Source organism: Ischnura elegans, assembly GCF_921293095.1.
Source record: "Ischnura elegans chromosome 13 unlocalized genomic scaffold, ioIscEleg1.1 SUPER_13_unloc_1, whole genome shotgun sequence".
In the NCBI taxonomy this organism is placed as follows: Eukaryota; Metazoa; Arthropoda; class Insecta; order Odonata; family Coenagrionidae; genus Ischnura; species Ischnura elegans.
Window position 1 is genome coordinate 13,530,720 of NW_025791657.1, and position 16,229 is coordinate 13,546,948.

The 16,229-nt window shown below is 36.5% G+C and overlaps 1 protein-coding gene across 1 annotated transcript; it reads right to left on the reverse strand.

The window, feature by feature from the left end:
• Positions 1–21: 21 nt before the first annotated feature.
• Positions 22–12,851, reverse strand: LOC124172573. The gene is made up of 6 exons (XM_046552013.1): positions 12,812–12,851; positions 9,479–9,646; positions 3,444–3,563; positions 3,047–3,166; positions 2,521–2,640; positions 22–629 (listed from the first exon to the last, which is right to left on the reverse strand). Exons 2-6 carry the CDS (start codon positions 9,482–9,484, stop codon positions 501–503), a joined length of 495 nt encoding a protein of 164 aa, XP_046407969.1. The 5' UTR covers positions 9,485–9,646; positions 12,812–12,851; the 3' UTR covers positions 22–500.
• Between the last annotated feature and the right edge of the window lie 3,378 nt (positions 12,852–16,229).

The window sequence follows — 16,229 nt, forward strand, 5'->3', positions numbered from 1 at the left end:
AAATACATACATTGGCAATATCAGAGAAAAAAATTAAGTGCATTTAAGGCTATCATTTAGTTCATTATCATCCATTTCAGTAATTTAAAATAACGTAGGCAAGCAAGATTAAGTGATAATAAATTTATACGTGATGATGATAAATCAGATGAACTGTGAATGTTATCAGAAAGAGAGGATGGAGGAAGAAAAAACGAACTTTCTGAAACCCCTAAAAGGAAGATGGGACAATTAATTGGCCATATCATGAGATTCGATAGCCAGATAAAGATCATATTCTAAGCACAGGTGGACATGGAGAAAGGTAATGGATGGTCCTAAATTTGTTTCATAGACCAGGATATTAAAAGTGTTAAAGAGAAGAAATACATTAACACATAAAAGGTATGCAGATAAAGACTTGTGTATCAGAGTACTGTGTGAAACCAACCTCAGGAATGCTGACATACGATGGTGATAAAATTTACGTACAATTCAATTTAGAACATGCAACAAATAGTTCACACCTGATCAGCAGAGGCATGTGGCATCAGGTCATTACTGGCCATATGAGTACAATCATATTCTTCTTCATCATCACCGCTCTTATCCATTTTTACTGAAGAGGATGTGTATATTCCCGTGCCACTCTAATAGAAAGAGAATTGCCATTAAATTGATACACATTTAGACCAATTTGCGCAAGAAATAAAACTGATCACAACCGAAACCTGAATTAACAGATGTCTGTAGAAGTAAAAAATTACCTGATTAATGATTCCTACTGCTTCAGGGAAGGTCAACTAAATTTTTGGCCAACAATATACAGCCCAATAGTTTATCTGCCTTCTCATTAAACTGAATAAAACCTTACTCAGTTATCACAAAATCCATACCTACTACATTCTGATTTTGGTGAACATAAATTGCGACCCCAACATCCATTGCACCCCACAATGAAGGAAAAGCCAGTTACATACTAACGCAGTCTGCTGCGCAGGCATTACTCTGCACAGGTGAACACACCACCAATGGTAGAGATGGTTGTGGTTCTCAAAACTTTAGTTGAGAGTACTTTTTTATGAATAGGGTGCCAGGTGCACAGGATGCACCACCAAGTTACGGTACATCACGCTGTCTTTCGGCATGTTGGATTTAAACAGACACAGGAATATTTTACCTATGGATTTAATAACACTTCAGAGTCATTTGAAGATTAAAATAATAATTGGCACAATTCAAAAATTTATGGTTTTTAAGGTTGGTTTCCTCTTGAATATCCCCCAAAGGTCACTCTCTCCAAACATTATCACCTTACATCACTTGTAAGATTGTGAAACAAATAAAACAAAATATGACTCCTGTCATAATACAAAATAAAACTGCAGCTGGCACCATAAATTGGTACATGAGGAATTTCCTCTCCACTGCCACATGGTGGGAAGCATCATGCAAGAAATAAAACTCTCAGCCTGAAAACGATTGGGCGTGAGCAGATTGACGCAAGGAAATCGATGAGTGGGCATGGGACTGAACTTACTGATGGGGGTGGATCGGGTGGTTCATAGGAGAGGACCTTTTTAGGCAACGCCTGAATGCAAAAAGACATGTCACCATGCAAGCCTCGCGCAGGTTGGCTATCCAGGAAATTCCAGGGAGGGAAGAAGAGGAGGGAGAGGAGAGGAGAGTTGTAGGCCCAAACCGGTTTTTAGTGCATTTTGTCGATCGTAGAATAACAGAAAAATAAAATTTTAGGTCAGCTGACCTCGCCGTGGAGACCGTGACAAAATCATCATTAGGAAAGAGTTATGTTTGGTGGACGCTGCTAGTGGCTGCAAAATCCAATTCTCTGGCTAAACAACCAAATAAAACAAGCTGAACTTGATTAGGATAAATCACTCAAATTGAATGATTAAATGATTGCGTTTCCTACATTGCGGGGAGCAATACATGTTGGGGTCGCAATTTATGTTCACCGAAATCCTAATGTAGTAGGTATGGATTTTGTGATTGATTGAACTTGATTAGGATTAATATTTCAAATTGAATTATTTTGTTCATTTTGAACCATTACATATGGGGATCATGATTCAAATCCCCAGTTGTATTCAGCTGCACCTTGCTCAGTGATCATGACATCATGACCACCATGTGAGAGCATACTTGCTGCAAGAGTAGGTATCTTGACCCTTGCTTGTTTTCCTCCCTTCTGCTCCATGCTGATCCAAAGTGAGCAAGGTGTTTCTACTCTCAGTATAAGGCCAACTGTGCCATGAAGTCAGAACACTCACTCACTTAGTGAGTAAATGCGAGTAACTGGTGCAGTTCATTGAACCCATTGTGCTCATTACAATGAGTGATACATTTAGAATAATTCATAAATTCACAACACACTCTTTTGAAGTTATTCACTGTTTATAAAGTCAGGAAAAAGGTTGGTCGTTTCTCCTAAGTGAGGCTGGGAATGTTCCAATGTTCCACAGAGGAAGGGATTTACATCATAAAAACACTGGGCTGAACAAGGAAAGAGTGTTGACTCACCAAGTCATCAATTGCCAATGGGTCTATAGCATCACTTTTAATTCCATCGGGAGCTGTCCCATGCAGCACTTCACCATTCTCTTCTCTTAGGGGGTCTATGCTCTCCTCTTTTACATGAAACTAGAAGAGAATGCTGGGTGTCACTCCACAAAATACAATTAATAATAATGATAAAAATAAAACCTCCTCTTTTATCACAAAATACTCATCCTAGTCAAATGCAACTATGCCTGAGATTTTTATGACCAACTTCAATGAAATTTCTGACATGATAGCTCTTTTCTCTCCAATTGAGCCTAGGAGGGCTTCTATTGTGCTTGAACGCACCTATTCTGTTAATCCTAATGAATCACTCATTTTGAGCATTTTTTTAATGAAAGACAAATCCCTACAATACTTGTTCAAACTTGATCAAGTGAGGAAAAAGTTTGTGTTTTTTTGCTCAGTCATACGAGTAGTGCTCCACTGAGGAATGGATTTGTAACATAACTAAACTGTGCTTAACAAGAAAAGAGTGTTCACTTACCAAGTCATCCATTGCCAATGGGTCTATGGCATCACTTTCAATTCCATCTGGAGCTCTTCCAAGCAGCATTTCATTATTCTCTTCTTTTTGAGATTCTTTATTGTCCACTTTTACATGGCACTGAAAAAGATTGCAGCACAACTCACAATTAGTCCTAATAATTTAAAATTAAAATAGATAATTTTTAGTGAAGCATACCGCACGGCAAATAGGCAAAGAGTGGAGAATGACCATCTCCCATACCCTAACACCGGTGGCTGGTGCTCAGGGCGGTAAATAACACAAAAGGGAATCATGACATAACCTTACGTCATCAGCCACTTGGTAGTGGCTGCTATGATTTAGATGTTGCGTCATGAGCACGGAAGGTGTTAACAAGGAAAGAGTGTTCACTTGCCAAGTCATCAGTTGCCAAAGGGTCTATTGCATCACTTTCAATTCCATCCGGAGTTGTTCCATGAAGCATTTTATTATTCTCTTCTCTTTGAGATTCTTTATTCTCCACTTGTACATGACACTGAAAAAGAATGCAGCACAACACTCAATAAAGTCCAAATAATAATTACATATTTTTAATAATATTTAGTGTAGTAGAAGTATGTAATTCCTCAACAGACTCCTTACATCAAAACCTTTATCCATCAGAACCAAACTTTAAATGTATGAAACCACAATAAGACCGATCCTTCTATATAGAGCAGAATCAAGGCTTATTGACAAAAGAGCAGAAAAACTTTTATTTTGAATCTTTTAAAATGAAGTTTTTAGAGCAGATTTTTGGACCTATAAGACAAAATGAAATCTGGAAAATAAAACATATCAGGGAACTACGGCAACATTTCAACTTGCCAAACATAGTTGCTGAAACTTAAGAGCTGCAGATTGTGATGAGCAGGGCACGCAATACAAAGACAGCTAGAGGCCCTAGTAAAACAAGTCTGGGAAAAAGAAACCCTGATGGAAGACAACCTCCAGGAAGACCGAAAAGAAAGATGGAAGGATTAGATATTGATTGATATAGAGAATGGGAGTCAGCAAGGAGGAGGCAGAAGATAAAAGAAATTGGAGGGCATACAGTTGGCGAGGCGAAATACCATTTAGGGTATAAATGACCATGGGAGAAAGTAAGGAGTAGTAGTACACCCAGTAATTGTCACCAACCCAGGGGTTAAATGTTCGAACCCCACATTGTCTGTAAAAAAATGCAAGACACCCAATTTTCAGGGCATCTATCGCATAAATGACGCAATTAATTTCAATGTAACAAACAGCATATGAAAGAAAACATATTTCTACTTTGGTAATTTATGTCAAAAAAATTTCCACCCCATAATACTTCCTGTACAAATTTTTTCTAAATATGTACCCACCATTTTTCGAGGGTAAAATCAAGCTGCCCAACTTTGCAGTCTACATATTCCTGTATTTCTTCATTCCAATAACTAAGAATTTTGATGCAAGAAAGCCAGATCTATTATGAACTATTATTAAATAAAAATTGTTTACTTGACGAAAATTAATGGATTTCTTTAAAACAATGGAACTATCATCTCTTTTTACTTTGAAACCAATTAGCCCATTGAAAATTTATTGGTACTATTGTTTGCAGTGGAATGAAAGTAACGAATAGAGCATGGAAAAAAAGTCTTTCGACTTTTTGTAGAAGTGGGACTTTTGTGGTTTTAAATACAAATCTTCACCAATCTCATCGAATAAAACCGTTTTTAATGACTTTCTTAGAGACTTTTTTGCTGTGGCAGGACTTTTTCGATTAAAAGTGACTTTTCAAGGACTTAATATTGAAATACCTGCCTAAGTTAATATTTGGCTGTCCTGACCACACTTGTTCATTTTTGTGTCGGACAAATCTTGTTCCTTATCTGGTGAATACTACACGGAGCAGATATACCGTAAAATGTAAGCTATTAACAATTGCTAATACGGAATTTTATTAATAGCTCCGGAAACTGCAATAAATTCTTTCAATCAATACACCGTTCATGAAGTAAACCCATGCAGTGCTTCAACTCGAAGGTGGTTTGGATATGTGAGGGTAGAGCTCACCACGTACTTATCCAATTGCATGTTAAATTCACATATTGTTTCTTTACCTGGGCCAACTCACCCTTTTTTTTGCTAAGGGTGTCCAAAGACTTCACTAAGGGACATTATGAACCAACTTATTTGAACCCGGGTGGTCTGCTCACAAGGGGACAGAGCGACACTGTATGCACTGGCACTCTGCTTTTTTGCAGGAGATTTCTGGAAAAATGGTAAAAATATGTGAAAGGTTATCTAGAATTTCCGACGAAGTGAATGTTTCACGTTGAGTGTAGATGGTTACGAAATGAGCCTACATTGTAGAGAGGCTAACAATGCGGTCTTGGCACTCGGTCGAAGAGGAAAAATGAAGGCTTAACAAGGACTGGTTAATGTAAACATTGTATAAACACAATTCTATATATTCGAGTAAGCCACGTAAATTTTAAGTCATTTGCTGAGGTCCCCAAGCGTCGCAAGACCATTGTCCACTCGTTTGTGCAGCCCAGCCCAAGAAAATGTACAAGATGAAAGGGCAGGCATCTTCAGAAGCCAAGCTGACTGCGTATGCTTCACTATGCAAGTACTGAGTAATACTATTTACTGCAATGCTTGAGAAAAAAAACCGTGAGTATCAATACAACTTTTGAATCTGACGAATTGAATAATTATAATTATTATCTTAAGAATTTTTTGGCATTCTCGAATAAGTCAAAATTGTGAGATAAATCTTTAACTGTACATTCTGTGTGTTTTTAATTATAATTCTTTATAAAATTACAAAGACCTATTTTGAGATATGCTGAATAATTAACTTTAAAAGTAATTCTCGTAATAATTTATCTTTCTCATTATTTTTCAAGATATCATCGGACAAAAATTCACATGCGAAACAGCACATTGACAGCTCATCGCATGTATCTCAAGTGAAATTAAAGGAGACCGTAAGCTTGCAGAGTTTACGACAGAGCCAACTATCGTTTGCAGCCACCTGCGATGAGTTTGCTTTGGACTTGTGCGAGATATTTGTGGCATTGAACATTCCTACTCACAAATCAAGACACCCGCTATTCACATCGTACACGGAAAACTATTTAAGAAGGACAGTGCATGCTCTTCACAGAGTATGCGAAGAAATTCGCAAAAGATTTCCCACTGCAAATAAGTGGGTCTCTGCCAATAATAAGGTAGGTACTTGCCGTTAATAAAACTAAAAATAAATTTTCCAATATATTACTGCAGAACTAATATTTAATATTTTCATAGGTATTTTTGAAAGCACCATCGCGCATGGAAATATACAAAACATTTTGCTGTGATCTGCCATTGTCTCCGGATCCAGTCCTCACGAAATTTGGAGCATGGCTAGAAGCTTGCGTGTTCAATGCACAACAATTCGAGAAAATTAAGAATGTTAGTAATTATTTGCAGTTATTATTATGACTGATGAATCAATTTCACTATATGAAACTGAATTCCTGCAATTTTGCTCACTTAAAAACAACTACAACTGCACGTTCTAAATTAAAGAGGAAGACTGTATTTTAATTTTTTACTCCAGGTTATAGAGAATATTGACCCTGAAGACGATGCAGAATCTATAAAAAATGCTCGAGAACTCTTAGAAGATAGCACACTCCCACTGGAAATGATATGTATTTCAGCATCCTTTGGGTTTTCCAAAAATCAAAGAGTCTTCCATCCTGAGCCTCATTGATTCGGTGAGACAGTAATGGATGTGAAGAAGAGACTTGAATGTGTAAAGGGTGAACAAGCCGTAAGTGTTTTTGGAAAATTGTGCAAAGTTTTGGATAAAAACGAAAGCTTCAAGTTAATGTCTGATATAGCTCTGATTCTCAATGGAGAGGTCAAGGGGCAGACATCTAATGTTTTACAAAAACTCACCTTAAGTGAAGTGGCTATGCTGCGATATACTCCTATTACAACATGTGAAGTTGAGCGATCGTTTCCGATGTATAAACTTATTTTGAACGAACGTCACACAACATTTACCATGGAAAACATAGAAAAATCCTCATCTGTCACTACTTCATTAAATAATTTTTTGGCAATGCAACTCAAAGTGAATGAAAATACGTTTTTTCCTTTATTTTATATCATACAATTAATAAATAAAATCTGTAATCCATAGCCTTTAATTTCCCTATTTCAGAATAAAGATAGATATGGATCAGCTAGAAAAATTACAGGGGTCAACTATATTCTTAAAAAATTGCTGATCATCAAAGAATGTGTTATTCTGAATTAAAAAAACTATTTTGTAAATTATGGTGATCTCCTGTCTTAAAAGTCCATAAAATAACTCGTAAACCCACGAATCCGCATCTCTACCCTCTTTTCTCCAACAATTCAATTAAATTCAACCACTTTCTCATGGAAAAAACTCAGAATTTTAAAGAGATTAAAAAAAAAATATTGATGACATTTTAGGCGACGTTTTTTTAAAAATTGGAGACTTTTTTCCGTGCTCTAGTAATGAATGTAAGTGTGTATATCATACACACTAATTGGCAGCAATATATTCAATACAGTTTGGTTATTATTCTTTTTTTGCTCTCTGGTTGTCGGTTTTGCTCTGCCTAGTGAGGAAGACCAAAACAAAACAACAGGAAAGAGAAAGCCTCTCAAAGCCGTGCACAATTGCCATATCGATGCATTGTACCCTGATAGTATATGAATCGCCCACTTGCTGCTTTGGCCAAGTCGGTGGCAACCATGCACCTCTTTTCTCCACCCTCTCCCACGATGGAGCTGCTGGTACATGTGTAGAAACATTTTGATAAATATTTAGCAATATTGTCTTTATTAGCAATATTCAATGTAAGTGCAATCAAAACTAGTATTAAAATCATATTACAGCATATATCAGCACCATTCAATCTTCAATCGATCCATTAGTTACGATGTTTGCAAAGATTTGTATTGTTTACAACAAATCTATCAATTTTTCTGGTATAAAAAATTTTTTCCAGCAAATTTTCAACAAAAGATATGGCTTTCCTCTCTCAAAATTCCACGTTACTGTATAGAAAACTGTGGGAAAACCAGGTGCTCAATGTTGGGCAACTTGATTTTACAAACAAAAAAGCAGGTATTATATTTAGAAAAAATTAAGTACAGGAAAAACCATAGGGTGGGATTTTTGAAGTAAATTACTCAAGATAGAAATAAATTCTCTTTCATAATTTTTTTGCATTCAATTTGATTATCACATTTAGACCATAGAGCCCCTCAAACTCAGGTATCTTGCTTTTTTTTACAGACAGTAGGTGGGTTCCTGTGCACGGATACTTTTGCAAATGCACCAACAGCATCATCATCACTTCTTGCTGCTAGAATTAGCTGATAATTAAAGACAAATTTAAATTTGTAACGCTTATCTCAAATTAAAGCCATTCTGTCTGACATAATCCATCATGATGGGAGTTAGCCAGTTCATATTGCATTTTGTTACTATGGTAGACTACGAGCTCATGAAACAAAACAAAAAAAAAGCAAAACGCGGGAGAAAAGACTTTAATGAACCCACAACCAGTTGAGAGCCTCATGAAATACTTTTTTTCTTAAAACGAAATCAGGGTATACCACAAAAAATTCTTTCGGTTTAATATTTGTAACTGAAACAGACACTCCCACTGAACACTACCGACATTGTACCAAAAAGTGCCATGGTAAGTGAGAGATGCATTTCAGACAGCATAATTTAAATTCTGTGTACCATAGGATGAATTAATTGCGGCTATTTCACAGCCATGTACATAAAAAAACCTTTATCATCCTTGCAGTCCCAAAAGAGGACTACCTAATGGTTTCCTTTACGACCCTCCAATCCAGGAGTGGATCCAGGATTTCTTTCTGGAGAGGGCACAATTCATATCCAGGATTTTGTTCTGGGGGGAGGATCAAGAATAGCTCGTACTAGAAAAAAAGACGCAATTATAATGGGATCGTATGACAAATCTTGCATATTTTTAAGGGTTTGGGGAGGGTGCCCACATTCCCCCCCCCCCCCCTAGATCCACCTATGCTCCATTCCCTTTTCGGATCAATGAGACACACTTCATTTAAAATCGGCTTATAATGAGTTTCATCGCTCGAGAGTTAACTGGAAAGCCGCTTATATTTTAAACCAAGACCATTTAACATTGGCCGTATTGTGCAACTTAAATTGAAATATGAGTAAATGGATAAGCATTTTACCTTCTATCATACAACTTATGGTCAGAATGATAAAGAAGACTCCCAATAGAAATGCATATACTTATGCTAGGCAAACCTATTTTCATCACACAAAGTATATATCAATATAACAAAAGCTAAAATAATTAATCTTCCAACACAGGTTTTAACATATATGAGAAGATAACTTACCAACATATCGGCTGAGGGCAGTTGGATGTCTGGCACACGAATGAATATTTCATTTGGTTGGACTGAGCATACTACCTCTGAAGTGCCTACAATCGCATCACGAACGCAGTCCTTAGTTTCACTAGAAGACCTCAAATTGTCATGAACTGCCCCCTCTCCTCCAATACTCTGCAAAGAGAGTAACACTGATAAACCACTCATCTACTACAAAGTCAACAATTAAGGAATGCTGATAATCTCGATGAAACAGGATTTTTGTAATCTAATCAATACCATTAAATAAAAATTGAAATGTGTTTGCAGATCAATCAGCCATAAACTACATGGCTGTTAGAATCAACATTGGGCATGAAGATTCTTGGTGAAATTCAGGTCATACTATTATGGCTTTATTACAGCATCATTGTGAAGGCCTTCAAATCGTGCAATTCACAGCAAACTCATGTTACCCCTGGAATATCAAGGTCATGCAAAGTATCTTAACCCCTCCTTTTAAAGTTACAAGCAAGTTCTTAAAACAGAAATTTAGGGTGACAATTTTCACAGGTAAAGTACATTTATGTGTACATTCATTCAAGTGTACATTCATGGGTTCATTTATATGGACAATTACTAGTAAGGTGAGGTGGTGTAAGTGCGACCTCCCTCAAGAAGATCGTATTTCCTTTCTCGAAGCATGTGGTGGTCATACAACATATTCCACATATTCTAATGGAACCAGAGCCAACTACTTCAAAATATTTATCCCTCGAATTCTCGTTCCACACTCTTAGAAAATATACCCTTCAGTTCATCTCGTGGTTGTTGCTGGTTGTAAGGACATGTAACACCACAGTTCCTTCAGAATCAATGTATCACAGGTGCTAGGTAAGAACTACATCTTGTTTTCTGTTCTTCATGGATTAGTTTTCTTGGTTACTTAAAATTTTAGAACTCGGGTCATTATATTTAGTTTAGATGGGGAGGCCGCACATTTTCCACCATGCCCAATCATTCTTTCCTTACGGGGTAAGGTGATTGTAGTATGGCTTAAATTTGTAGTCTCTCTCTCGCAATTCTTGAGTTAAACTTTATCGTACAAATACTACAAGTCATTGTGGACTATAAAACAAGGTTGTTTAATGAGAGTCCACATATCAACTTTTACTTTTACATTTTTTTTATAAAGAAAGCTTTCTTTAGTTAGTTTTCATAAAATAATTACCTCGCACTTTGCTCTTACCGTAACAATTGCATCTTTTTAAGTGTCATAACCTAAGTTCTATTCAGGTGAAATTGTTTATGCAAAGTTAAGCTTGAGACCTTTCCTGTAGCCCAACCAAAATCAAGCTCACATTTTTAGTAGACATATTGTGTATTTCCTTCACTGTGTATAAGATCTGGTTGCATATATTCAATAATTTCGTGCATCGTATGGGGGTTGCTGTCATTATATGAGCAAAAATTATTATTGCAAGGTGAAATGGTGCACAATTATGTAAGAAAAACACAAAAGGGACTGCCTTATAGCAGCGATGACCTAAAGAAGGCACTTGACGAATTTATTATTGGAAGAATGGGGAGAAAATATGCTAGTATGAATAAATATGGATTAAAGTTGTCTAGATAAGTGGATTTGGAAATCGTAGCTCATCATGCTTGTAAAAATAGTATTCAATGCCTTTCAAAGACGACAAACCTTCCCTTCAGAAGATTTGTTCTTTTGGTCTAATTTCATGGCACAAACTTTCAATTAAAAAACCTCAAAGGATAGAGTATGCAAGGAAGAAGATTTCTGACCTTTTGTGATAAATGCTCAATTTCATTTGTTGCGAAAGACAATCCATAAATTGCACCATAATAATAAAGCAGAATGTATGTATAGAATCTGGACCAAACTTCATTTTCTACGTACCCAAGGAAGACAAGAGTTGTTGGCAAGAGTGTATTTCCCTCGACTCATACTATTAGTTTATTAGGTCGTTTAAGCATCACTGTTAATGGCGGAAAGTGCAAATGAGATCAAAGCCCCTCCTTTGATAGTATTCGAAGGGAAATATGCTTGGGATAGTTGGTTCACTCCCAAAAATACAAGAGATTGGCGGACAGAAGAAGAAATGGAATTTGGGATCAGCGTTCCCCAAAACCCACGTGCTATATCTATCCTACTGTGTGCGTTGAATTCTTCGTTCGTGGCGGAACCTCTACCCAGAGCCATCTCTTGGCCAACTCATGGGGCTAGACCTAGGGGGATTTGGTTGTATAAACCCCCACCGAAAACACTGGAGATTAGATTAGCCTGGATAGCTTGGTGGCCTGAGCATCTGCCCTGAATGCAGAAGGTCCATGGTTCGATTCCAGGTTCAGGTGAACTTTTTTCCATGTGTTTTCGGCCTTCATTCCATCTCCACGCCAGTGTCATCGTCCTGTACTCATGTTTCTATCTCTTTCTTCCAATTTCTATTATATGTTATTACGATTGTATATAAATAGTAACATTGCAACGAACAAGTACACTAAATAGCCAGGTATGTAAATTAAATTTTCCTAACCTGTTCTAAACATTTTATATCAATTTGTTGAAATATTCCATTGGATATATCTTCGTGTATTAAAACTTAAAAATGGTAAATAAACTTCTTGAAGTCCGCAAGTACGATTCTATACATTATCTTAAATGTAAGTGTTGGAATTTAAAACCATACAGGAGGTAAAAAGCAAAAGAAATACACTGAAAACATTCCACGAAAAATTTCATGTTCATATCTATTTTGAGTTGGTCATTGATGAACTCAAATGATTCACTTTTTGGCTTAGATTGAATTATAATCACTTAGTTATACCAAAAGGATAAAAAACGACTCCACTCATCACCATTGCCAACTGCGAGTTAACGAATGCCTCGTCAGGATTGACTAATTCTGAAACAATATTTGGGACATTGGAACCTTTTCACTGCTCAGTCGATCATTGCACAAGGGCCTTTAGTACCAAATTGTTCAGTAACAAATTTAATGCTCCATTAACTTTTGATCCCTAATCACAGTGATTTTAAGCAAACGTTGCATGTACCAGTTTGTCACAGTCATAAAGCATTATCCTTTGCCCGTCGTGGCAAGTGATTCATCAAATACGCAATTAAGCTACTTTTTACAATTATTGTTATAACCAGTTCACCCAATAACTACAATAATATTACTAAATATTTCATTCTCGTCGATATGAAATTGAAACTACCATAACCGGGCTACACGATACATAATCACGAACAAGTTAATATGTGTTTGCGAGAATGATTTAACATCATGTGGAAGTTACACGAGGCTTCCAATGAAAAAAATGACAAGCACTCACCCTGAAGTAATCTCTGGACGAAAATGTTCTCAGTTCTGCGTCCGATTTATGACAAATATTTCTGAAATCGTTGAATTCGATGAGCTTTTTCAAGCACAGTGGACATAAAGTGGCAGGCAGGCCATCTCCCACAGTAACCTAAGAAAGGAATGAAAATATTTGCAAGAGATTTCAGACGTACCGTGGAAAACATGTATAGAACGAAATACAACAAGAGGTAAGGAAATGGATAACATGTAACCCGCCACTTACTTTTAAGTCGACTAAATCATATAAGGCATCCTCTACAGTTATCTGGCTTGCTACAATAGAAGTGAATATGTTATAATAATAATCATTTTTCTTCATGCAAAGTCTGCACGGGGTGCCCTCGGAATTCCTGTATAGAGACTCTGAGTAATTCCCAGTGGTAGCACTCATGGTTTTACAGCAATAACTAATACAGTCTCTAAACCAGTTCACTCCTCAACCAAAGCATCCACAAAGCACTCGGTGATTTCTCAATTCCTAATAAATTACGATCATTTCCATGGCGTACACCAATGCAAATACATTTGAATTACTAACATAAGGGGCGTGTTAAGCTCACATTTAAATATGACCTCAAAAAGAAATTACATCGCAGCAGAGTAATCAGCGTATATTTCAACGAATTCCATGTTTATTGACGCACTAAATTATAATAGATCAAATAAGCAAGGTTTAGCTCAGATACCGAATTTTAGTTGTATTTTTTAGCACTAGAGGATAACGTACGCAGTAGGCCTACAATCGATGAATGAGGTATTTGCAACGACGAGTGATAAATAATTGAGCTCTATCATAATTTTAAACATGAATATTTTAATAATGTTTATAGTTAACCGTTCAAGATATTTTGTTCCCCTTTTTCATATCTAAAGGCCTTACATTAACTGTGACAATGTGGAAGTTGAAGTCGGGCTTAAATTCAGCTTCTGGCCTAAGCATTGAATATTAATGAAACATAAATTATAATTAAACAAAAAATTGAAGAAAACTGAAGAATATGTATTAATTGCCTCTTTATTTTTTCAAATGGAAAGAAAATTATCTTGAAACGCGGATGTTTGGCCTGTTCTATAGGTGTGCTATTTGCGGATAAAATGGCAACTAGATATCATCGATTCTATACTGAGGCTTGATTGCATGTTCTTGTATTATCAAATAAACATTGTTAATGGATCTTTCGTGCATGTTGTGTTCGTAAGATTTACAATCATGTCATAAATTGATGAAAATATTCTCAGCCCATGCTATTGAGTCGTGAAATGTCTCTAAGGCGATTGTTGTTTGTTGTTGGCGTCGTTGATCCTTTCGTTAAGCATAATAATCATAAGCATTTTCATTTTCAAACATCAACGTAGTGAATGTAGTTTTCTTGTGGGATTTTGAGATCTTTGTCGGTGAGCAGATGATGTCTTTGTCGATATACCTGATTTAAACAGTGAATGAGATTTTGAAGTGAAAATATGAGTCGCACCTGCGGGATTTTCACGGAATCTTCTAGAAGGAATTGCAGACTTTGTAGGAAAAATCATGATTATTATAATAACATATTCACTTCGAATGTGGCATGCAATATAGCTGTAAAGGATGCCATATATGATTTAGTCGGCATACATGTGAGTGGCATATCAAATGCAATCGATCTTCTTTGGTGCTTACTTCATTTTGTTTTTTTTCCAAGATAATTACGACTTCTGTTGACGTATAATTTGTTTATTAATACCTCAGATTGCTGTGGGAGATGGCCTGCCCACTACCATGTGTCCTCTGTGTTTGAAGAAACTTACTGAATTCAGCGTCTTCAAAAAAATTTGTTTAGAATCAGACGCCGTTCTTAGAAAAAGTTTGCAGAGTAATTGTTGCAGGGTGAGTACTTATCCTTTTTTCTTATTTGATGACTGGCGTAGTATCGGTATGGCAGATTTAAGGTAACACTCTTCGGTGTTTGTCGACTACAGTAGGAATGTAGAAAGATAAATTTTGCGGAATGAAATAGTTATGGTTTGTAGTTTTAAGGATAAAATCTAAATTGTAATCGATTAACTTCATGGTGACACAATTCGAGAAATATAATGTTGTAGAACTACCGGTGGCCATTAAATCGAATACTAACGAAAAAGGTACTTCGATTAACGGTCAAAAGATAATTTAGCATGCATTTTGTTAATCTACAATAAAAGGTTACATGGAAGGCCCTCGTCCATGGTACACGGAAAAGTCCAATATCCCATAAACGGTTTTTCCCTATATGTGAGCCCTTGGCAAGATGCTATTTCTGTTGCAGTTGGTTTTTCAGTGTCATAGACTGAAGACATGTCCTCTGGCAAAACTTAGTGTTTACTAGACAATAATATTCGGGAAGAATGGGATTTAAATTAACCATTTATCAACGTAGAAAGGCAATCCACACACTTGGCTCTGGGTCATTCCATTTCAAATCTACCAGGCCATGACACCCACCGATTCGGATTTTCTTGAAAGTTGCCTTGGCCATATATTCTGGTATAATTAGAAATTGTGTACAATATTAGCCTCCAGTTGTCAATTGTTGATGAAATATTCACTGCATGAATGACTTAATGGAGTGAGTATTTAATGATAATCGTGGGATCATTATGGAACACTCAGCTTTAGAAAAAAAATCATGGCTTGTCATCTCCCAGGAATGGAGTTATGAATGAAAATAAAAATCACCATGATTGCGCGTTGCGGCACTCCAGGGGGTCACTCCCAAATTTCAATTGTTCATATTTCATTAACAATTGACAATTGGAGGCTAAAATTGTACACAATCTCTAGTTAAGCCAGGATGTATGACCATGGCATGATTCATGAACATCCGAGTCGTTGGGTGTCATTTGGTCAAAATATTGGTTGATTTGACATGGAATGACTCCTCTACCATACTCCTTTTTTTAAGAACAAAGAATTCTCTGACCATATCCTGCTAAATAATGGAAGGTGAGAGAACTTGAAAATAGTTTGTGGATCGGTTGTTAAATATAGTACCGAGTGCATGCAAACATATTATATTTCTTTTTGGTGACCTCTTCTTTAGGTTTAACTATGATCTCATGAGGCTAGGGTTATGTACAACTAAAAACATCTTAGCAAAATTTCAGAAATTGGTTGTTTATTTTGAAGGCTTCTTATATGAATGGATGGTGGGTACAATGAAGGTGTAGCGATTTACTACGCTGAATAATAGGTACTTTCATACGCTAAATGACGCACTTGTGTCGTTTCTATTGTGAAGCGATTATTCTTACTCCCTAGTACAGACTCACTGACTGAATGATTGTTGGCGGATATCGCTTGCTTATATATTATGGCGAACGCGGAATGCTGCTTTGGGCGTTCTTGGATTATTCCCGATATTCTCTACTGCTTG

Excerpts from the sequence above, each read along its gene's own strand:
- LOC124172573 (XM_046552013.1), bottom strand. Across the intron at positions 2,641-3,046 it reads CATTGGCAATGGATGACTTG|TTTCATGTAAAAGAGGAGAG; the intron begins GTAAGTGAACAC and ends ATTCTCTTCTAG. Across the intron at positions 630-2,520 it reads CATTGGCAATTGATGACTTG|AGTGGCACGGGAATATACAC; the intron begins GTGAGTCAACAC and ends TCTTTCTATTAG.